This window comes from Pyrus communis, chromosome 15 (genome assembly GCF_041283825.1).
Source record: "Pyrus communis isolate YQ-2024b chromosome 15, ASM4128382v1, whole genome shotgun sequence".
In the NCBI taxonomy this organism is placed as follows: Eukaryota; Viridiplantae; Streptophyta; class Magnoliopsida; order Rosales; family Rosaceae; genus Pyrus; species Pyrus communis.
The window spans coordinates 42543313-42565748 of record NC_142579.1 but is presented as its reverse complement, the minus strand read 5'-3'; the positions used below and the strand labels follow the sequence as shown (position 1 = coordinate 42565748).

General features: G+C 38.5%; 6 protein-coding genes across 12 annotated transcripts; 3 read left to right on the top strand and 3 right to left on the bottom strand.

The window, feature by feature from the left end:
• The first annotated feature begins 176 nt into the window (after nt 1-176).
• Nucleotides 177-1558, top strand: LOC137707443 (gibberellin-regulated protein 1). The gene is made up of 3 exons (XM_068446313.2): nt 177-758; nt 898-946; nt 1053-1558. Exons 1-3 carry the CDS (start codon nt 666-668, stop codon nt 1232-1234), a joined length of 324 nt encoding a protein of 107 aa, XP_068302414.1. The 5' UTR covers nt 177-665; the 3' UTR covers nt 1235-1558.
• Nucleotides 1559-3695: 2137 nt separating this feature from the next.
• On the top strand, nt 3696-9801 carry LOC137707449 (uncharacterized). Of its 6 annotated transcripts, none has more exons than XR_015956079.1 (13): nt 4011-5535; nt 5777-5955; nt 6041-6098; nt 6623-6904; nt 7002-7296; nt 7418-7484; nt 7566-7626; nt 7767-7842; nt 7933-8020; nt 8169-8519; nt 8596-8808; nt 8880-8947; nt 9043-9801. XR_015956079.1 is itself a non-coding variant. In XM_068446325.2 (12 exons), exons 1-12 carry the CDS (start codon nt 5430-5432, stop codon nt 9499-9501), a joined length of 2238 nt encoding a protein of 745 aa, XP_068302426.1. In that variant the 5' UTR covers nt 3696-5429; the 3' UTR covers nt 9502-9801. The 6 variants fall into 6 exon arrangements, 4 of the variants coding, with proteins under 4 accessions (XP_068302426.1, XP_068302435.1, XP_088540982.1 ...); XR_015956078.1 differs by having other exon boundaries at nt 4563-5535; nt 6987-7296; nt 7415-7484; XM_068446325.2 differs by lacking the exon at nt 8880-8947 and having other exon boundaries at nt 3696-5535; nt 7415-7484.
• A 734-nt stretch (nt 9802-10535) lies between these two features.
• LOC137707469 (AP-2 complex subunit sigma) lies at nt 10536-12064 on the bottom strand. The gene is made up of 6 exons (XM_088684857.1): nt 11857-12064; nt 11684-11782; nt 11534-11584; nt 11271-11444; nt 10889-10948; nt 10536-10729 (listed from the first exon to the last, which is right to left on the bottom strand). Exons 1-6 carry the CDS (start codon nt 11857-11859, stop codon nt 10688-10690), a joined length of 429 nt encoding a protein of 142 aa, XP_088540983.1. The 5' UTR covers nt 11860-12064; the 3' UTR covers nt 10536-10687.
• Nucleotides 12065-12559: 495 nt separating this feature from the next.
• On the bottom strand, nt 12560-15381 carry HXK3 (hexokinase 3). The gene is made up of 9 exons (XM_068482887.2): nt 15022-15381; nt 14626-14776; nt 14359-14541; nt 14017-14091; nt 13780-13935; nt 13597-13692; nt 13379-13509; nt 13209-13290; nt 12560-13112 (listed from the first exon to the last, which is right to left on the bottom strand). The coding sequence occupies exons 1-9, from the start codon at nt 15294-15296 to the stop codon at nt 12783-12785; spliced, it is 1479 nt and encodes a 492-aa protein (XP_068338988.1). The 5' UTR covers nt 15297-15381; the 3' UTR covers nt 12560-12782.
• A 1178-nt stretch (nt 15382-16559) lies between these two features.
• LOC137731689 (WEB family protein At1g75720-like) lies at nt 16560-18639 on the top strand. 2 transcript variants are annotated; one of them, XM_088686622.1, is made up of 2 exons: nt 16560-16854; nt 17902-18639. In XM_088686622.1, exons 1-2 carry the CDS (start codon nt 16699-16701, stop codon nt 18397-18399), a joined length of 654 nt encoding a protein of 217 aa, XP_088542748.1. In that variant the 5' UTR covers nt 16560-16698; the 3' UTR covers nt 18400-18639. The 2 variants fall into 2 exon arrangements, with proteins under 2 accessions (XP_088542748.1, XP_068326978.1); XM_068470877.2 differs by having other exon boundaries at nt 16565-16854; nt 17896-18639.
• A 762-nt stretch (nt 18640-19401) lies between these two features.
• LOC137743899 (uncharacterized) lies at nt 19402-19823 on the bottom strand. Its single transcript, XM_068483832.2, has one exon. It carries the CDS (start codon nt 19742-19744, stop codon nt 19463-19465), a length of 282 nt encoding a protein of 93 aa, XP_068339933.1. The 5' UTR covers nt 19745-19823; the 3' UTR covers nt 19402-19462.
• Between the last annotated feature and the right edge of the window lie 2613 nt (nt 19824-22436).

The window sequence follows — 22436 nt, the reverse complement described above, 5'->3', positions numbered from 1 at the left end:
TTTATATGCGTAACAGAGTACAATAAGTCCAACCTAATCCTTTATCTTCAGTCCTCGAGACTACGTGTGGTGTGTGTCTATTTATCCATCTAATTAGGCGCTTTCGTTCCACCTACACACGCGACAATGAAAGAAGAAAAAAATAAAACAATAACTCATCACTTTTCGACGTGCATGAAAACCACGAGCTACTAAAGCCTAAGGCCACTTGGAAGTTCATCCCCACAAATTAAAGCAATACAAAACAAGCAAAAATACGAGAAATTTTTTATTGTGATAGGAACACTGGTGGTATACCACGTGTTTTTATGTAAGTGGTGAAAATTTTTATTTTTTAAGTTATTAACTTTTTAACACACATATCCTACCATTATATAGTGACACGTGGTGTACCACCTCGTGTGCCGGTCACTCTGAAAAATCTCTCAAAAAATGTGAGAAATTTTTAATTGTGACGGGAATACAAGTGGTACACCACGTGTTTTAATAGAAGTGGTGAGAAATTCTGTCACGCGTACCCACCAGCTGGCAAATCCTGCCCTATAAATAAATAGGGAAACCATGCAAATGCAAACCACAAAGAAGTACCTCTATCATTAAGCTTAGTTTCAATTAGGTTTGAGACGAATATAATTAAGGGAATAATTATATCTCGTTAATCAGCCATGGCTGCCATCTCAAAATCATCTAGGGCTGTGATTGTTTCACTGCTTCTCGTTTCCCTTCTTGTTTTCAATCTCGTTGAAGCTGATGAGAAGGTAATTATTTATTAAGTTCTCGCTTATAATTATAATTAACTAGCTACTTTATTATTTGCTAGCTTCATCTTTTGTTTTTCATGTTTTACAAGCTAAGCTTCAAGGTGGTATATGCATGTTTTATGCTTTGATTTTGCAGGTAAACACAAATCCAGGACCAGAACAGAGTTCTCTCCTCAAGAAAATAGGTAATTAATTACGTACATATATATATATATATATTATTGTTTAATTTTAATATGATTTGGTATATATATAGTACCATAGTGTTTGATTAAATGTAAATATGTGTAGACTGTGGCGGGGCATGCAGTGCTCGCTGTCGTTTATCATCTAGGCCTAATCTATGCAAGAGAGCATGCGGGACTTGCTGCCAGCGTTGCAATTGTGTTCCTCCGGGTACCGCCGGCAATCAAGAGGCCTGCCCGTGTTACGCCAGCCTCACTACCCACGGCGGCAGACGCAAGTGCCCTTGAATCAATCCTCTTTCTTGAAAACTCAAACAAGCTTGCTCATATTAGGGCATGCAGGTGCTATGGGAATTGAAGGTGCTCATGCCTTCAGATATATAAATAATCTGTTTTAAAATAAATATAAATGTCCCTTTGTGTAATTAAAGCTACAGAAATTGCTTATATTAATGTTATTGTTCTGGAGCGTTGGGAGTCCTGTGACATTGAGCTAGTGATGTAATAGTGACTTTTGTTTTCTTCCTGTTTTACCTGTAATCAATATTTTTCTTTGCGTGTTCAATAAAATCTCTGTATTCACGAACTTAATGATCATGTAATTTTCACAAATTCGTACTTTGCTCTACTTAAGTGTCATCTGACTGCGTACGAGTTTCAACATACATGCAATCATCTTTGGGAGAGTGATCTGACTGACTAACTATCCAGGTGATTACGCAGTTTCTCCTCCATAAGCCTGAGGGAACAATTAGATGCCGATTGATCATGAGGATTGAGTTGTTCATAAGGGAAAACTTGGACCATACTCTCTGACAAGTCAATGCAATTGAAGTTGAAATTGACGTGCCTACTTTACTCAAGACTGAAAAGCATAAATTATATCATGGGCCTTATTTGTAATGATCCAGAGCCCAACCCAGCCCATTTTGCAAAATTTACAAGCTGAAACTGAAAGTTGTTTGTGCCAAAACCCTAACGACAAACGTCTGAAACGTCTGGATTATGATACAACGCACAAAATTCTTAGTCATACAGATACAGTGCTTTGTTACTTAACTAGGATTTTACCAAATTATGTCCTGGTTTAAGTTAACTAAGCAGTCTACCAACTCATAAACTGTCTCCTTTTATCCGTCTTTTATAAACTTACGTTTATTCATACATACGTATTTGAACAATTTATCTACACGTACATTGAACTCATTAAATATGACCGTTGAATTTTTCACATTTATGGGTTTATAGGTCTGAAAATTGAACACATATGGTTAATTTCGCTAGCAGTAGAAGCCAAAAACATTAAAGATATATCCGCGTTCAAAAAAAAAAAAAAAAAAAAATTAAACATATATCCATTCACTAATTAAAGTTAATTTCATAGAATTTAGACGTGATAATTCAAATTTATAAAAATAAAATTGTAATTTTCGCTAAAAGTATGTAACTTTCTAAACTTTATTTACATGGTGGAGCACTTTTTGTCATCGATGTATCACTGAATTAAATGACCTCCATGTCCCATGAACCTCATGAAACTTTTCTATAAACACCACACCAGTTCTCAGTTCTAACCGTACGGCGCCTCCGAGAGATTGAGTATATACAAATACCCCATGGGCAAAATGATGTTGAAGGTTCTAATCACTCACGTTCTCGCTTTTCTTCTCGTTCTCCAGCTCGCCGCTAATTCCAATGAAAAGGTAAGTAATTAAACTACTTAATCCTTGTTCTGTTTTTTTTTTTTTTTTTTTTTTTTTTTTAGAAAAATTAATGAAAAAAACTTGAAAACTTTGAATTTCAACGATAAAGACAAAATAAAAGGTAAAGTGAATCGTACCAGAATTGACTTTTTAGTATAAAAATGTAATTTTTTGTTAACTATGTCAAAAATTTCATACATATGCTGATGTGGCAAATATTTTAAGTCTTACAAATTTAATAAAATATCGCCACGTGGATATTTTTATTTATTTATTTTCACAAAGTAGCTCATTGTAAATACTAAGTCCATTAACTTGAATGCTACAGAAAAGTCGGTGTTTTATTGAAGGCCCAATGGGCCATAACAAATACACATTTCTCTCCAATTTTGGGGACCAATGATAATCAGGTCCAAACAACAGATGCAAATGTTTATTCGACTTTGGTAAATGTGGACGCCCAACATATGGGAAATAACAAACACCATATTTTAAGCATGAGTGGTGAGATCCAACATGTCTCTGGGTTTTGACGCTATTCACGTTACCCGATATCGAATAAACACCACTTTTCCCGGTTTCTTAACAATCTGGAACCTATGGAATCCTGGATTGCATTGCACCAATTACATTTGCCTCGAATTATTTCAAATAGAGACGTTAAAGTGACGGTAACTTAAAACAGTTATGCAATGCCACGTGAAAAATCGATAATCTTATGCGTCTGGAATACCAATGTGGAGTCTCTTTATTACGTGAAAAAAATTTAGCTAAGGGCCTTCTTTAGTAATTGCCCGGTAAAGAACGAGCCACGCAACAAACGTGACTCTCTCTCCCTCTGCCGCTTCAAGTTCCAGAGAATGAAACCTACTGTATAAACCCCAAACCCCCTACTCCCCGACAAATAAAAAATCGCCGGGAACCAACCAATTAATCGCCGAGTTTCCAACTCCTCTCTCTCCCTCCTCTTCCCTCGTGACTCCCAAAGCAACTGCTCTTCTCTCTCTAGAATTAGACATATTATATCTTCCCCTGCAGCTGCATGCACATCCGCAGATTTTAGTGTCACTCAGTCAGACGCTCACAGATAGATGCACACGTTTTGTACTAAAAATTCCCACCCTTCGCCCACGCGCCCATTAGGAGCGTGCACACAAGTTGCCCTGCATTCTGCAATCTACTATTCCACTCTTCCTTCCTGACTTCCGTTGGGTTGCGTTTTACACGCACACTATACGCGTACGTATTTGTAGAGAGTACCATACAGATATACGTATACGTACGTTGGGTGAGAAATGAGAATTGTTGGGTGCGGCAAGAGGGAGATACATAATATAACCAATGGATGTGCTGCAAACAAAGAAAGAGAAGCACAGTCGTTTCGTACGGAGAACTTTCTGATGCTGCCACGAGGAAGAGTAACAACCGTCGGATTCAAGAAATTGGGTTCCACACTGACGGCAGGAGAAGGCGAGCGCGGCGGAGGTGAAGTGGTACGGCAGGTGGTGGAGGTGGGAGCTTTGTCTGATGTAGGATGCCACGCGGGATATAAAGTTGTCCGATCCATCAGAAGATGGTGTGTGATCTATCGGCTGCGAGGGGACCACAGACTGATAGAGAGAGTGTTACCGTGGATGGTAGAATGACGTGAGGTGGGAGGGAGAAGAAGGAAAAAAGCTTCGGTCTTTCCGTCTTTTCGGAAGCATTTTTGTGGTTTCTGGGTTCTGCGTTTGGCTTTCTGCTTTTCTTCTCTCTGCTTTCTCTCTGGTTTTCCAAATTCAAGCTTCAATTTTTAAAGCTGGCTGGGCTCCTTCAGTGTCAACTGTTCCCATAAGTGCTTTTGGGAAGCTGATGAATTCAATGAATGGGTTCGGATCATAAATAAAGAGAGAAATTGTTGGATTTAATTTGGTGGGTTGGGTGGAAGAAAATTGGGTTTCCAATCGAATCGGCAGCATTAATTGTTTTCCCATTTAATTTTCAATAATTTTAATGCGATCTAACTCTCCTCTCTCCCCAATCCACATTATTTTCACGGGTCTCTCAGTCGCAGAGAAGACCCTTTTTCTTCCTTTTCTCTTCACCCTTACGTCTCTCTCTCTCTCTCTCTCTCTCTCTCTCTCTCTCACGAAGAAGAACCTGATTCTCTGGGCACGAGTGGGGGAGCGGAAGTGATTTACATTTCAGTGGCTTTTTTACAAATCGATTTGCCCTTGATCGCTTTTGCTTTTTGTCTTATCTTCTCCTCCTCCTCCTCCTCTCTGAATCTCCTCTGTTTTGCTTCTGCTTATTTTCTGAGCTCTTTTCACTCCCCCCAGGAAAAAAAAAAAAAAAACGAGAGAGTGATATCTGGCAAACGATCGAAGCAACTAATAAATCGACGATTTTCTCTTTCTTTGGGGAAAAAAAAAAACATATAAAAAAATAACCCAAACCCCACTCTTTCGGTTCTGTTTCCGGCGACCTTTTCGTTTCGCTAAATAGCTAGCAATACTCGCAAAAATACACAAAAAGCTCTCTGTATCCTCTCTCTCTCTCTCTCTCTCTACACGTTGTTCTCGCTCACTTTCTTCTTCAACACCTTTGCCTCCTCCTCATTACCCCAATCCAGCATCTGGGTTCCGTTGTCTTTTCGTTTTCCTCACCTGAGTTTCTCCCATTTCATCGTATCTGCGATCCAAGTTTGAAGATTTCAGAGAGCTGAGCTCAAAATTTGCAGAGAGACGAAGGATCTGTTTCTCGAGCTCGATCAGACGGTCCAGAATCCTTCAAAATTCCAGATGTTAGTACCACCTGCCACCAAGCATCGACACGTGAGACGTGGAGGAGGAGCCACTCGCTTCAAGCAATCTTCTGGACCCAACAACGACACCAAGCTCTTCCCTTGTAAAATTTTAAAATCCCAAAAAATATTTCACCGTTTTCGAATTTTGGAATTTTCTCAGCTGAGAAAATCCAAAAAACGGCCGAGAAAATTCCAAAAACGCTTCATGGTTACGTGTCGTTATCTGTGTAGCTTTTTGATAAAAGCCTTGCAGATAATGCCTGCCTCCTTCCCTTATAATTATCACCACTATTTTCCTCTGAGTAGTTGGTTCGTTTATTTTGTTCTTCTGAAATTTTGAAGGTTTGGATGGTGGTGGGGACTTTGTGCTCTCTGGAAAATCAACGAAGAAAGAGAGGCTCAGAAAATTAAGTGCTCTTGGCACTGCAAAAACGACGAGCTTTCGAGACTGCGAAATGGGTTGCAACGTGTCTGACAGAGACGATGAGCTCCCCAGTAAGAGATTTAAGCTTCCCAGAAAGGTTTGCTTACTTCTGTCGATTACCCAAATCTTTGATTCGTGTTTTATTCTTCTGTTTTTAATTCTCCTTTTTTTTTTTTTTCCAGTTTTTTTATGATTGCAATGGCGTTGATCATGCCTCTGTTCCACGGAAGCTGCGATCAGGTATGTGGGTTTGAATTAACAGTGCGAAATTTTGCTCGTTTATTTTTGTTTTTAATTTCAATGCTAAATTTTCCTTATTGAGTTAATTATATTTTTATTTAATTATTTGGGATTTGATTTGTTTGGTGGGTCTTCTGGGGAGTTTCTTGAGTTTGTTATTCTTTGGTTTAGATTTAATTCTGGATTAGAGGTGAAGCAAAACTGAAGCTTTTGGCTTTTTTCTTCCTTTTTGGGGAAGCAAGGTTTCGTCAGTTTTTTTCCCAACTTTAATTCAATTTAATATGATGCTTCCACTTTTATTAAATTATTTATTATATTTGGGTCTGTGATTTAGCCCTCCTTTTGTTTCTGTAGTTTTAACTTTTCCAAAAGAGATACTTTAATGGCTTTCAATGATTCGGGTCCCTTTCGGATTATAGGGAATTAAAAATAAAAAATAAAAAAAAAATGAAACAGTTCCTGTCATATTCTGTTGATGAAGTATGGATGTCTTCTGTTTTTTGAAATTGTTTATACCCTTGCAGCAATGAAGAAGCGCAACCGTGAATCTGCATCTCCGTCCCCGTCTTTACCAGATGCAAAGAAGGTGAACCATCCGATGAGTGGGATCGAATTACTTATGAAGAAAGACGGCGGCTCAGAAATCACAAAAGATGAGGAAGAAGTTGTGGAGACCTTGTATGCTTTGGCTGGACTGTTCCCCAGGAACGACGTAAATGATAATAGTACAGTAGACATCGAATCATTAGATGCAAATCCTTCAGGTTTGCCAGGGTCAAAGGAGAGTTTGACATCTGCATTTGAAGGTTTGATTCGTTATTCGCTTCTCATAAATCTTCTTTTTCTTAAATATTTACCATTGTGCCCGACTGTTAATTTATGTGGTAGTATTGGTTTCTGCAGATGGAAAAGAGAAATTGGGTTCATATTGCCCCTTGAGAGCTACCAAGGCCGCCAATCCATCAAATGTAGAAAGATTAGGAAAAGAAACTGATCAAGTTGATTGTTTGAACGAACCCAGTAGTCAACATGAGCCTGAATTGCCTAACAGCAGGAAATCATGTATAAGTTCAGATAATTCCGTTCCTCAAAATCTGAATGTTTCGTCATTGTCAGTGAAAGTTGAGGGGTGCAATGAAAACCCTGCTACAGGCAATGCTGACAACTTTTGCAAATCTGATATAAGCCTGGATAGTCGGTGGGTAGTTCTTCAACTTAATTCTGGCTTCCGTCCCTTTCTATTCTATTTCATTGTGTGTATGTGTGTCCACGTATTTGTTTCGTTTTTGAACATTATCATCTGTCTAATCTCCCAGCAGGTTAAAGCAGCCTGTGCAAGAGTTGTCCTCGGTTCCTGAGAGAAAACCAGTAACTGCACTGGAGTTGGTAAGCATTAACTCATCAAATCTAAGTCAAATATCCATTGGGTGAGATCGGTCTGATTTTAAGATTTGGATTACTCTTCAGGGCACAACTATTAGAGGTCAAGTTGAACTGCATGATACGGATCAGGAAGCCAAGAAAAATGGTAGTTCTTGTTTACTGAAAAGTCTTCTTCACTATTGGCTGTAATTTCACTTTCACTTGTGAAAAACGTGTTTTAATATAGCATTGCATATCAATTTCTTAAAGATTGTATAATCTTTGTTTTTTTTTTTTCCTTCTAAGGTCCAGTATTGTGGCCTGGCTTGTCTTCAAGTGTGTCTCTTGGTGCTAGCAATGATAGTCCATCATCATTGTCACAGTAATTATCTTCATTCCTTGTTAAATTTTCTAGATAAGTTTATTTCTCTGTATTTTTCACGTTCCTCATGCTTTTTAGCTATTATTCAAGGTCTCCTGCTGCTAAAATTCCGCACTGGCTGGATGCTGCCTTGTCTACCTCGAGAGCTTCTGTCCAAAATAGTTCATCTTTTGGAAAGGTGAAGAGAGGGCTTTCAGTTTTCAAATGATGCCATAGTATGATTATCAGCTATTTTAACATCTCAATATGCGCCACTCTTTTCTTCTCAAATTTCTATACCATGTGAAGCTTCTGATTGAGGGTATGGTGGACTGTCAACTATACAGGTTACTACTGTTCTCAATGGTAGAAGGTCGTGTAAGAAGTGCGCAGCTCATGTTTACATAAGTCACTTGATTCAGGCTTTACAAAACTCCGAGTGTAAGAATAAGTTACAGCTACAGCCTAATCAAATGAGACCACATGAAGGATTAAAACAGGTGGCTCTTCTGGGAGTTAATGTCTATGCTAATGCAAACAATGGTTCAAATGGGATTGTTGCTACTAGTAGCATCGGTATTTCTAGTTCTGAAAAAAATTCAGCCGAAGCTAAGAACGGTACACTGCAGCAGACGAAGCTCCATCAAGATCAGCCACAGTTCGCTATGGGATCTCGAGCATACGCTTCACCAAAGCAGGTAAGCTGAGTGTTGTAATTGCTATTGGTTCATCGCAGAGTTTTGATGATATTCTCACTGGCCTCATTTCTTGCAGAGTTTTGATTTCCTGTCACTGTCAGCTGGAGGTGGTGGCTCAGAAACAAATAATAGTTTTAGCAGAGCTAGAAAGGGGATGGAGCCATCATCACAATCCCAAGGCCCGTATATTCATCCTCTCATGCAACGTCACACACTCATTCCTTTCTCTTTGCCCCAGTCTCAGTACAGCTCTTCTGCTCACCCTAACAATCCTTCAGTGTCTCAGCAGGTTTTTTCAATCTCCTTCAATTGTTTTCGTTTTATTCCATTTCTTCTGTGAAGCTTAGATTCATTTAATAGAACCAGGATTTGGTCTAATATACGTAACGGAAAGTTGAGAGGGACCTGATCAACTTTGACTCTAAATAGTAAGACCTTTTACTATTATAGACCTATAATAATAATGCTGAATATAAATACTGAATGCTAAGTACTAAATTTAGGAAATAATACTTAAATGTAGGCCCAGATGCAGCTACCCCCATATCATGGCAACCCATTTGATCCTCAAGCAAGTCCCACAGCATCGATGAAGCAGCAACCTCAACAGCAACATCTACAGCTCCAACAGCATCAGCAGAGGCTTTGGGCCGCTCACTTGGCTGCTAATTACAGGCCAGTGGGAACTTCGGCGCCTGCAGTTCATTTTCCCAGTTGGCAAAATGGAAGGCAGGATTCGATGTTGATTCCATGCAGCCAAGGCCTTATTTCTCCATCCCCGTCAACGCTTGAACTCGTTGGTCCCAAATACGCACCACTGTCTCAACAACAGCAGCAGCTAATGGCTGTTACTTCATCTTTTCCTCCCGGTAGGGTAAAACGACAAGAACACCATCTACCTTCTGTGTACGAGGAATCTGGAGGTGGATTTCGTTCTGGAAGTGCATTGCCACTGCAGTTGCTCTGCAGCGAGCACCTCTAATAATTTCTATTGGGAAGTAGCTGGTTCGTAAATTATTTCATTCTTTCTTCTGTTCAGAAGCGGGGGACTTGCTGCTTAACCTTATCGCGACTCAATAAAAGATGAACATAATGTATAAGTTATCACCCGGCATTTCGGCCATGTCTTGATAAGCTGAGGGATTCGGTTGGTAGGAAAAATGCCCTAGACTAGTAGGCTGCAAAGGTTTTGTAGTAATATTTTCACGAACATATTTGAGGCACATTGTTCATCTTTTACAAAGAAGATAATAGTAAATTAGTAATGTTTCTGCTCTACAAAGTACTCAGTCTGTATGTCCTTTTGAAACTCACTCCCCTTGGGGCTCAAATTTGGCTCGTATTCGGAAAATGGCTTCTTCTGTACCAAATCGTAACAGAGCCAACAATTTGAATGATTTGGAGGCACGCCCACTAGGCAAGTTTGGGCTCTTTGCGTAGAGAACTGGTTTCTAGGGCACTCGGTTTTGGTATTTTTAGTGTTATTTGGTCTCTTTGCGTGGGGCACTTGGTTTGTACAATGTTGTCTTGCATGACAAGGACTTGATTTGATTTCAGAGCTATCCAAAGCATATTTCTTTGCCGATCCGCAGTATCGCATTGTCAATCACACAACATGAGTCGATTACTCAACTTCATGCTTTCTCCATTTTTGAGCTGCTAGGAAGTATCCCTCAAAATTTTCAAATGGATTTCCCCCGAATACGTCCAGCTTATACTTCCACGGGCTTAAGCATCGCTTTGTTACATTACCGTTGGTCCGCGCAACAGGATAGGAGCTCTCACTTTAGCAAGCAAAGCCTACATAACATGACCCCTGTTCCAAGCAATGTCAAAGAACACTATGATTTGTCTGCTAACTTGCAACCCATTGCTCCATGTAAACTACAAAAGTGCCTATCTGGAAACAGAAGTATTGAAAAACAGACACGGTGGTCGTGTATATGCCTTCAATTATATGAACATGCATTTCAAACACAAATGCCAAAATGGGGGAAAAGCCGGGTACAAGGGAGATATGAAAAAGAGAAACCTTCTAGTTCAATTAAGGTTTATTACATGAGAGGAATTCACACAAGGAATGGCGATACAAGAATTGACTGAAACGATCCGCAGAAACAAAGAACCAATACTGCAATCCTAAAAACTTGTCACCCACACGATAATCTTCACTCTAGTTTTTCGAGTTCCCCCATTCTCTCTATTATTGCCTGCAAGCACAACACAATCCATGAAACAAATAGCTTCGATGTCTTATATTTGCAATGCAGATAACATTTACCAAATTCAGACCACCAATGATTACATAACATCAGAATAAACACGAAGTGGCACAAAAGCAAGGTAATTTGGTTTCTTCGTGGTCTTACCTTCTTGCTTGTTTCTTGGAGCTCTCCAGCAAGAATGAACTCATCCAGTATCAGATAGACCTTTGATAAACGAAAATGAAAAACATTAATCAGTAAGTTAACAAATGCGACTGCAACACCAAGGTATTAACAACTCTAGGTACTGGCGTCTACCATGCATCCTGGCTTGGTTAAAACCTAACATTAATCGACGGTAACGTTGAAGGAGAAAACAATGGCTAGTAGTATGGCTTATTCATTCTTCATATAGATAGACTACTCTTACCGCTATCCAAGGTAAGTTTCGAATACAATTAGCGTGGGGTGACTAATAATGACTCATTCACTAAACACAAAAGCAAATAATCACATCAAGCGAAAGCGAGAACACGCAACAACGGACCTTATGAAAGTTAAAGACCAAATCGAGCTCACAAACATTGCTGAAAAAATGATCCAAAATTTCGACGAACAGATGAATGCATTCCAAGTATGCCAGCTCATTGTCAGTTATATCAACACACAGTGAGAAAAACAATCCTGCATATCTCCTGTATATAACCTTGTGTGTACGGAACTGCAAATTAATTCAGAAAATTCAATCTTTGGTTTAACCAACTTATTAAAGAAAATTTTCCAAAAACAAAAGCAAATTAAATTACAAACCTCGACGAAATTTGTGAACTTGGGATCTCTGTTGACCACCAAACGATGAACCTATTATTACCATCGAATTCAAAAACCCTAGAAATGTCAAAACTTGTCGCACAAATTACAATTAAAAATTAAAACTTAATTGAAATATGAGGATCATACCTCGTATTCGACCTTGTGCTTCTCGGAATCCTCGAGAGGAACGTAGTACTTGGCTAACCGGGTCTTTCCCTGCCGGTTCTGTAGCAGTATGAATCGGATCTGCCAAACGAATTGGATCGGGTCAGATTTTGAAAATCGAATCAAATAACACTGAAATGGTTAGAGAGGAGTACCATTGTCGAAGCAAAACTGGAGAAATTAACAGCAGCGGAACCCCAAAACTTCGGGACGAAAGCTACCAACTTCCCTTTTCTTTTTCGGTTTCGTTGCGCGATGTCGTCTCGGAGTTCCAGTGGATCGCAGGGCGGGTAAGAGAAAGTGGAAGATAAAAAACGGTGTGCTTAACTTGCGTAGGGGAGACTTGTCTCCGTTGATGGTCTTGGTCAACATAAGTATCTAACGGTTAATTTGAACTCTCGTGTAATATTGAAATGCCGTCACATAATTTAAGTGATTTATTCATAGAATTCTTGAGTTTTGTTGTCGTTCTATTTTAGAATTGGACAATAATTGATTAACAACTCATAAAATGGATGGAAAAAAAATTACATAGAACTCTTGTTTTTGTTGCTGGTCCATTTTAAAATTGAACAATAATTTATTAACAACTCATTAAATGAATGATAAAAATAGAAATTCTGAGCCAACCGTTAATTCGACGCCCAGTAAATATTCTATATCTTGAAGGCTCAAAACAATTACGGTAGATAAAAATTCTTGCTAGTTATTTCATTAGGTTTTTCGGATATCCAAAAAAACGAATTTCGTAACAAATGTTATTACTGAAATTTGATTGTGAGTCTAAATTGCGATAGAAATTAGGATTACCTTGTAATCCTTTTGTTTTATTTTCTCATAAAAAAGTGAACGACAAAATTGAACCTCACAAATCATGGTGCATTATGATCCAAGAAATTGTACAAGCTACTGCTCAAGTTACAACTTTGAGGTGAATCCTATATTCTCAATCTCTCATTCACTCCTTATCTTATTCTCCAAAACAATACCAAGTCCAACCAAATGACTCAAATTACTTACAACCCCTTCTCATCAGAGGCTAATTACATTCTACTATTACAAGTCCCGCTCATATGTCATATCATATGTAACTGGAATTTGCAGCAGCCAAGAGAGCAGCCCCTATACCAGACCCGTCTTTCGAATGCTCGATCACCAAGTTCTTTGAAATCTCTGTCCCTAGAAGCTCTGTCACCGCCTCTTGTAAATACCTACGGTATTGTGGATAGTTTTCGTACAACCCTCCATCCATGGCCACAACAGTCCTCTTGCCAAATATGAGACCTTTTGAATCCTCCTCCATCTTTTGCAGTATCCCTACTATTCCTGCACCCACTAAGCGCCCTCCTCGCTTCACTATGGTGTCACATACATCCACCACAATCTTTCTTGCACTTAAACTGGACTCAACCTAACGAATTAGAGTAAGAAGGATTAATTAATGAGGGAAAGATCTCGAAAAATGAAATTAGCTTTGGATCATACAATACAACATTAGGAAGTTTACCCCTGCTACATTGTATAGGATTGATCCAACGGCTTGAAGGTCATCAGATGCATCTTGCTGCATAGCGCAAAGATCTGGAGTCCTAAAAACTCAGTTCATAACTTACTTCAGCATACGAAGAAATAAGGAACTCGATGTCAAGCTTATTTGAGGAAGCTTATATATGTTACCTGAGTAGAAAAGGTGCTGATAGTTTTTCTAGGACAGATTCACCAAACAAAGCATCTGCTTCACCCATCTTTACTAGTATTCTTCTTACAATTTCCCCAAGGTACATTCCAGAGATTGTTTTCTCAAAGATCTTCATATGAATTACAAACAACAAGTATAAGGTTACTAGCAAGAATAAGAAAACTAAAAATCCAACCAATAGAAACGTAAAGCTTACCTGCTCACCGGGATTGATGCTAGCAGCATCCATATCTCTATCGAATTCCGTCAAAGGAAGACCATTTGAGAATGCTCCCCACTCAGTGTTGATAATCTGATCCAAATTTTGGGAAGATTGAGAAATAAATTTAAGCTAAGACCATAAAGAAAGGACAGGAGACAACTTTGGAGTCTTACACACCGTTCTGCCGGAAGAAGAAACCTGGCCCTGTAGTTTGGGAATAGCATCTACACGTTCAACATAGCAAGCGTTGGTACCAGTACCCAAAATGACAGCAACCATGACGTCATCGTCCCAATATCTTGCTCCAGCTAAAGTTCCTACAGCATCGTTAACCTAATACGCATTGAACTATATCAGATTGGCAGTTGTTCATCAAACGTTTTGCACGAGGATGCTAGCATAAAATGGGCATACCAGAGCAGACACACGCATATCGAGTCCTTTCCTTTCCATAGCCTCATTCAAACAAGCAACCACATCTCTTCCTGCCTGTAAATATTTTCACAAGATTTTAACTATGATCACAGGAAGTTAACAAGTTTCTTATGAGATTCACTAAATCTCTTGATTATTATGTACTTTATTTAGACCTAAATCTCTTGTATGAATACGCGACTAAAGTACGCTACAAAATTCACTGAATGAGAATACAATGTTCATGTTTTTACACGATTATCCAATGAAGATCTCTAGAAAAATGAAGCAAAGAAGCAATGAAACGAAAAAGTAGAAATGCGTCGAAACGAAAGTACTAACCGTTCCAGAGACGGAAAAGCCTTTTGTCCACTTAATTAGTATGCCGGAATCAATGGAGGTCTGCTTCACAGGGAACGAAAATGTGAATCCAATTTCTCTTTTCGTACCAGTTGGAAGGTGGAAGTTATTACCCTCCTTTTGTGCAAACTTTGCCAAACCAGAAGCAATAAAATCAAACAGTTCCTGCAGTGTGAACAATCAAAATTGCTTTAACTAATGTATGTAACAAAATGTGACAAACTAACATTTAATTTTCTGTAAAATTACCTCTGAGGTGCCACACATGAGCTCCGGGGGGATGGAAACTTGGTCGAATTCGGTTGCAATCACGCGCTCATCTTTGCCGCCTAATTGTACTCTCAGCACCCTGAAGTTTGTGCCTCCAAGATCCAGTGCATAAAACAACCCCTCCTCATTCCTTCAAAAACATAAGCAAAATAACATAAGACTTCTATGTATTGCAACACTACACACGTGGTCCCTGAGAAAGGACACCGGCAGCACACCGCTTTTCTTCTTCTGCAAATGACAGTTTGACACATATAACGAAACAATTTCTTACAAGCGGACAAATGAAATTTTATGTAAACTGTTAATGTCGTTGGCAAGTATGCAACTATTTTTATTTCACTAGTACAAGTGGAACTTGAACTTAAAAAGTACCCGCTTGGGAGGGAATCAACGTAGCTGAGTATCATCTTGAGGTCGCTGCCGCCGTCCACGGCGAGCCCGGCACGCATGTCGGAGGCCATGGACTCTGCCACGTGGCGCAGGAGGGGCAGGGGAGTGGCACTGTCGTTGTGTAACTTGGTCAACAGCGGAGTGAGGGAAACGGCGGCGGATCGGACGGCCATCCTGAAACGAGGCATGGACACCGTAGGTGATCGGCGCCGGAGGTAGAAAGATCCAACGGCTGGGGAAGTGGCAGCAGCTGACATGGTGTAGTACGGTGAGATCTATGAAAAGGAAAGAAGTGGGAATGTTGGTGTTGCATAAATTGGTCTTTATATCTGTGGATGGCAACTGGCAAATAGTCCTCAACAGTTAACTAACCTAACAAGAACTGGTCTAAGTCGTTAAACTCGATAATACTACTCTAAACTACATTAAAAATTTGATGGGATACACTATTTAAGCTACATTGAAGAAAGTTTGAACTTAAAACGTAACGTGTTGAAGAGAAAAATTTTAACTACCCAAACAATCAGTCATTTTTTAAACTCAAATTAGACTCGTTGATCAAATAGCATGATCAGTGATACTTCCTTTAAACTTGAAATTAATACAATCCTCTTCTCATTAATTAGAATAATATAGAAATAATTTAGATGGACGGATAAAACAATGTGGATTTGTGGATGCGACGCAAACAACGGTCTGTAGTTTGGTGGCGTTAGGTCGAAATCTAATTGCTTGCAACATGTTTTTTCACTTTTTTTTGGTATATCCAGTCCTAATATGCTTACCGTGACTTGGACCGGCAGCATTTCTTTTTTATATGCTCTCCCGTTCCATTAAATATTAATTTTTGTAAAACACAAGGCAAAGGAAGAGGAATCTGGCCGAGATTAAGATCTTATTGATTTGTTGTTATTGATTGATGATTCTTATCCTAATCCTTTTAATGATTCTCCTTTTGATATTATGAAATTTTTATTAACCTTCAATATTGATACTTTGGAACATGATTGTGACAAATTACTGTTCATGTGTGCCCTCTCATCTCTTCGTTGGTTGCTACAAGGGAGAAGGGATTTTACACGTTGTCCAAACAATTAATGCGATATCATGTGTTTTTTTAATTTTCATATGACGTGACTTCATTAGTTCGGAATATCACGGTAAAGTACTGAGATATGTAAAGCTTCACTATTACTTGTGGATTGTGGATCTTGTGGGCAAGCCCAATACTAGTAGGGTTGGGTATGACTGGGCTGGGCCACGTTTGTATAAGACTCAGTAAGTCCCACGAGTGTGAAAAGGGTAACTTTGGAATTGGCGGAGTTTGTTCAGTTGGTGTGTGTTGGGGGCATTTGGCGAGGAGTCCCTCTCTATTGTCAAAGTCCACGAAGCCACCCATCCATCCACCGCCTTTCGCATTCACAGATACTAACAGAAATCTAGTGAAGTGGACGCGAAGAAACGAATTCAACCTCCCCCCCTCCTATATCCCCCTCTCTCTCCCTCAATCACTTATAAGTTGTCAGTCTAACCAGCCATACCATCTCTCTCTCTCTCTCTCTCTCTCTCTCTAACTAGTAGTCGTCCAAATAAAAAGCACATTCTTGTTGCCATCTTTCATTCATCCAATCCCACGAGTGCCGCATTTTCCAAAGTTACATGGAGAAAGAAGTAGGAGGAGGAGGAATGCAAGTGACGAGGACAAGGAGGGCGGAGATCGATACAAGGCAACCGTTCCGCTCCGTCAAAGAGGCAGTTGCGTTGTTCGGAGAAAAAGTTCTTGCCGGAGAGCTCTATGCCTCCCAGCTCAAACAGGTGCATCCTTCATCCATCCGTTATATAACTTATGTTCCCCTTAATTTACGTACCACTTTGATAATTGCATTAGGGTTGTCAGCTAGGTTAAATGTTACTACTTGTACTAGCTAGCTTTGCTATCATGCAAGTTCTTTTGCTAAGATTTTTCGTAATTTGTACACATTTTAATCAAGGAAATTACACTTCTTCAATATTTTTATATCGTATTGACATGTCGTATTGTAATTTATATTTGACTTCGTGCATCGAAAATTTCAACCTATTAGTTTTTTCTCTACAATATGATTTTGTAATATCTTTGTTGGTCCTGCTAGAAACTAGTCAATCATTTATGCTTTGCTTGTGGCTGAGTACAACTTGTCCTTAATTATCATGTCTGGTGGAATATATAAAGTTAAATAAACAAATAATTCTAGCACCATCGATCCTAGAATATGTATAGTTTGATATATTCTATATTTTAAGTGAAGAACACTAAACCATCACTAGGGCCTAATTCCTTATTGATCATCTTTATTAAGGAATCTGATCATCTTTATTAAGGTTTCTAATCTTCTTTGACTTTCATATCAAGAGATGCCAAGTTATATGCTATGCACTTGCACTGTCCCTTCTTTTATTTTAAATAAAAATTAACTAATGTTTATTTAGAGTTTAGAGGGCCCACAAGCAAGCAAAGCAAGCATCCATGACCCCTTTACTATTTGTTGCATTATCCAACTGTCAGTCCGACTCTCTTAAAAGTAGAGATATTCTAGAGTACGAACTTTCGTGTCACTTCATTTATACGCAAAAAACATGTATAATGAGAATTTTTGTATATTTAATTTCACATGAGTCCATTTTGATGGATCCAAATGCAGGATGATCATCTTGTGTGTACTTAACATACAAGTGACATAGCGTCAAAGTCTTTACACTAAAAATTTCTCCTCAAACTGTTTTACATATGTTTGATTTATAAAAAATTCTCAACTACGGGTACCATTTGATTTCTATGCTAATGGAATGGGTTCTTTTTGTACGTGATCCATATAGATGCAGAACGAAGCAAATGAAAATAGGCATGGCCCCGCATTATCCAGAATTGGAACTGTGAGAGCAGAACTAGAGGACACAAAACAAAGCCTCCAAAAAGCCAGACAAGAAAGTGAGCTCATGGAAAACTGCCTCTCTTCTCTAAAACAGGAGCTCGAACGCACAAAGCGCGAGCTCCAGCAGCTGAAGGAACGGGAGTATGAAAAACACTTCATCGAAACGGAGATTGAAGACGTTAGGATTGTCGACGAAGACTCGACCAAGTTTACAACCAAAACACAAGCATCTAGTGAGGAAGATGAAAGTTTTGAATTCCAAAAGAAAAGATATGTGGCATTTGGAAATCCACCTTCCATGTCTCAAGTGATGATTGCACAAGGTGGTGTTCATGAAACATTGGAAAGACACCATTCTCTCACGAAAAAGAAGAAGAAGCCCATGATTCCTCTGATCGCCGGGATCTTTTCTAAGAAGAAAGGAAGCTCACAGGTTGCTTATGCTTGATGCAACTGCAACATACATGCACACATATGCTTCTTGGCTCCAAGAGGATTGTTCCAACTCTTTTCAACCCTTTTTTGTAAAAGTGTATTTTGTATCATTGTATGTTTCAGTTCTTTTAATCTATTATGTATATTTGGCTCTATATAAGATGAAACTGTAACGTTATATGTGGATTGATTATACCACGTGACTGTGTTTCAGTACCGTACAATAATTTCTCAATAAACAATACTTAATAAATCAGCGTCTTTCAATGGAGTACCTAATGAATTAGTGTGCTTGATACCCTTAAGGTGTTTTTCCTTTTCTTTATCATTCTTCATTGAGAACCATTTTTAACTTTTTATTTTTTATTAATTTGAGGGTAATGCATCCTTTAGGCAATTGAATAGGTGCCCTAATGAAATGGGCTGAAAGCAATAATGGGCCATACAAATATAGGGCTGGAGCTGCTGGACTAGTACCAACCTAGTGATAGATGGACAGCCCGGAACAATATATTGCTTCGAGTCTTCGACATCCGACGACAAATAGGCACATGACAAAAATTTCAATAAGGTTGTCTAATTAGAGCTGTTCTCAAACTAGATAGAGTCATCATAGAGTTCTCTTCTCAAATTGGCTAGAAACAACAGTCATTTTGCTTTCTAGGAAATTTTGTTCGAAATTAAACCCAGCTACAGGGAAAATAATACAATGAGAAATAATTTAAACAAAACCAATGCATGCATTAAGAAAATATGGACATGCTTAGTAAAGGTTGTTTTAAGTTTCATGAATGTATATATCGGGGGATATATAGCGCAAGCAAACTGAAACAGTACGTTGTAGATTCAAATCCCACAATCTAAGAGACATGAATAGCAAACAAATCAAATACTTTAGCATGCAACTGGATAAGAACATTTACCCTTACACCAAAGTTTCATTACTTGTTATTTCCATGGGCTTGGGGCGAAAACAAAGATCACAAATTAATTATACGAAAAAATGAGGCAAATATTAAACACAAGTAGAAATTAACAATGTGATATTGTGATCGATGCATGCGAAATGATATCTATCAAACCATAACGTTGAATTCTCCATCATCCAAACTGCCCCCTTTGCCAGAAGAAGACTTATTAAAGAACTCGATGCAGTCAGCGATGGCCTCGTTATAATGCACGTGCGACGAGTAGTACGAACTGCATGAAGTCTTTGGAGGCTCAAATCTGTCACAGCTGCTGTTCCTTTGCCTGGGAGTGCTCGTAGCTCCCGACGGAGATGTGCCGCGGGCTGATCGAGATGGGACAGTAAAAATAAGTTTCATTATTATCTTCCTGAAGCGATTGAAGATTTTCATCGCAGACAAGTTCAGCTTGGGAGGTTGATGATGTGGGTCTAAGTTTTGGCTATAGAGGGTTTCTCTTGACCTATTTGTACAATGAAGCTGTGGTTTCTTTGAATATTATGCAGCATTGTATTCTCTGTGTTTTTATCCTCCGGGAAATGAATGCTATCATGGGAGGGTGTCTGTCTTATAAATATAAAAAGGGGGGGAGAGAGATGAGGGTGTGAATTTCCATGGGGGTTGGTGGTATTCTATATATTTGTGAAATTTAAACTCTCTTAAGTCTCAAAGATGATGATGATGAGCATGCACATTCGGAGTATGCAATGGCGTTCTCATGTGCTCAAATCATTTGCATGGGCTTCACTTGTCCTCGTGAGATGAGATAACCTTGATTTATTAATCAAAACAAAAGCCCTTAATTATATATTATTAACCTTCAACTTAACTAAAACGCTGTTCAACCTAAGTGTCCACTTCTTGCTCATTCTGTTCAACGTGAATAATTGGTTTAATACATAGATAGTTTTAGGAGGTGTGCATCCGTTTGAAACTCGTTGGTCCTTCTTCATAAAACGCTTTTATGACCTGAAAATCACTTTTGAGATTTTACACTAAATGTAGTCAAATAGCGATTTTAGTTGTCTCAAAGCAGTCCCATACAAACTCTTAAAGTAGTAAACTAGTAAAATTGAAGTATTCTTAGTCCTAAGTAGATGCTTGATTGCACTTATCCAAAGCCTAAGTAATCCTCAAATTAATGAGAAACAGCTAAATGATAATTTGATTCATGTTCATTAGTGAGAGCGAGAGATGCCAAAATTTACCATTCATTTTCTAGCTATATATATTTGGTACCTGCTTGCCTGAGGAAAGCTAACCCTAATCATTGCCTTTCGATTAGTCAATTCAACACAAATAAAATCAAAAGATGCGAATCAGTTTCTAGCTCAAGTTCATATCCAGGTGGTCCAGACTCCAGACCCTATCAGTTTCTAGCATCGCAAATATACTCGATAGTGGAAATTAACGCCAAAGGGTCCTGCAGAAATGAAAGAAACGAATATAATCAATAATTGTTTATGGTTAAACAAAAAATGGAGTATATTATTAGGAAAAGATGATGAGCTTGTGAAGAGAGATGATTCAGAGAATGTTATGAAAAGTGGAGGGCCAGGGTTTGTTCTAATGATTTTTATACAGCATGATTGTGTCTAATTGGTACTTCTTCCTTAAAGTAAAGAAAATGTATTAATCATGAACTAAGCACCTGTCCAAAGAACTTAATAACCAAACTAAGTGAAGTCATTCCATATTAAGAAAAAAATTAGTTCCAAATACAACATCATAATTGTGTCTAATTGGTACTTTCTTTTATGACAAAAATATGTTTGTTTGGGCTCTAGGAGTCCGTTAGCAACTGAAACCCATAATATATAGGTGTTTATGGGCTCCGGTTGAAACGTATTTTTAGCCTGATAGCTGGCCATGAGAAAAATTTTGAAAATACATATTGGATGTCTAGTGCACTTGACAGGTTTCGGCCTCAGGCAGTGCGGTGAGATTTAATCTCAATGAAAATCCGAGTCGCATAAGCACATAGCTGATATTTTTTTTTGTAAGAAGCATTTCATATGTTTTTATTTTTTGTAAGAAACATTTCATATGCTTTTATGAACAATAAATATTTTCTTCAAAAACATTTTCTGTAATTTAAAAAATGCTTTCACACGATCCATATATTCCTGAAATACGAAAATCAAACTATGTATAATCACATTGGAAGGCCCAATGAGTATTCTGGTTACAAATACTTATTAAACATCTGCTTCCTTGCTATAGGAGGGAGTTTAGACCATCTCAAACCAAAGGTTTCACAGGGCAGAAAATAGCCCAAAAATCGTCTTCAACCGAAAGCTAGGCCAAAGGGCTCGTGGGCCCCATGGGACAAAAAATGGTCAAGGGGCCAACCGGCTGGCCATCTTCAGCTAACCCCCTTTTTTTATTTTTTTTATTTTTTTATTTTTTTGTTCTTTTCCATTTGCCTAGCCCATTTTAGGGTTTAGGGTTTAAGATTTTTTTTGTCCCAGCCCACTTTTTTTTTTCTTTTTTTTTTTTTCTAATTTTTTCCTACACCATTTCTCACATATTTTTCACCATTCCATACTATATTACCTCATTTTATTTCAATTCTTCCCTTGATTGGAAATGATTTTTTGTCATAGGGCTAAGTTTGGCCTATGACCCTTTAGCCTCTCGGTTGGAGATAGTAAGAAATATGTCAATGCACTGTTCATTAAAATATTAATTTAATGGAGGCCTAGAGGGTTAAAATTAGCCATATGGCCCTCCTTCGATTAGAGATGATCTTACAGTTTCAGTATGGACAGCCACTGACCTAAGATTAACATGTTTTTACGTGCAAGATTTGTCAGTAATCTCAACGGGGATTACATCAAACATGATTTTTGGGAGCCCCTAGGTACTTGTTTCCAATTATATAGACCATTCGCCATAACTATCTTATCTTATTTTAACCTTGCAATGAGCGATCACTGCGTTGATGTCATAAATTAATCGGCTTTTGCACAGTTCAATTTAAACACTCCAAACAATGAGACTTAATAGTGATTGTGCACACCTCACGCATGACGCATGTGTATGCAATTATCATCCGTCAACTATATGCTTCACTCATGAAATG

Excerpts from the sequence above, each read along its gene's own strand:
- LOC137707443 (XM_068446313.2), top strand. The coding sequence starts at position 666 with ATGGCTGCCATCTCAAAATCATCTAGGGCTGTGATTGTTTCACTGCTT. Across the intron at positions 759-897 it reads TCGTTGAAGCTGATGAGAAG|GTAAACACAAATCCAGGACC; the intron begins GTAATTATTTAT and ends TTGATTTTGCAG. Across the intron at positions 947-1,052 it reads TTCTCTCCTCAAGAAAATAG|ACTGTGGCGGGGCATGCAGT; the intron begins GTAATTAATTAC and ends AAATATGTGTAG.
- LOC137707449 (XM_088684855.1), top strand. The coding sequence starts at position 5,430 with ATGTTAGTACCACCTGCCACCAAGCATCGACACGTGAGACGTGGAGGA. Across the intron at positions 5,536-5,776 it reads CGACACCAAGCTCTTCCCTT|GTTTGGATGGTGGTGGGGAC; the intron begins GTAAAATTTTAA and ends GAAATTTTGAAG. Across the intron at positions 8,809-9,042 it reads ATCCTTCAGTGTCTCAGCAG|GCCCAGATGCAGCTACCCCC; the intron begins GTTTTTTCAATC and ends ACTTAAATGTAG.
- LOC137707469 (XM_088684857.1), bottom strand. Across the intron at positions 11,585-11,683 it reads AGCACAAGGTCGAATACGAG|GTTCATCGTTTGGTGGTCAA; the intron begins GTATGATCCTCA and ends TGGTAATAATAG. Across the intron at positions 11,445-11,533 it reads AGTTCACAAATTTCGTCGAG|TTCCGTACACACAAGGTTAT; the intron begins GTTTGTAATTTA and ends ATTAATTTGCAG.
- HXK3 (XM_068482887.2), bottom strand. The coding sequence starts at position 15,296 with ATGTCAGCTGCTGCCACTTCCCCAGCCGTTGGATCTTTCTACCTCCGG. Across the intron at positions 14,542-14,625 it reads TCATGTGTGGCACCTCAGAG|GAACTGTTTGATTTTATTGC; the intron begins GTAATTTTACAG and ends TTCACACTGCAG. Across the intron at positions 13,936-14,016 it reads ATATGCGTGTGTCTGCTCTG|GTTAACGATGCTGTAGGAAC; the intron begins GTATGCCCATTT and ends AATGCGTATTAG.
- LOC137731689 (XM_068470877.2), top strand. The coding sequence starts at position 16,699 with ATGGAGAAAGAAGTAGGAGGAGGAGGAATGCAAGTGACGAGGACAAGG. Across the intron at positions 16,855-17,895 it reads ATGCCTCCCAGCTCAAACAG|ATGCAGAACGAAGCAAATGA; the intron begins GTGCATCCTTCA and ends TGATCCATATAG.
- LOC137743899 (XM_068483832.2), bottom strand. The coding sequence starts at position 19,744 with ATGAAAATCTTCAATCGCTTCAGGAAGATAATAATGAAACTTATTTTT.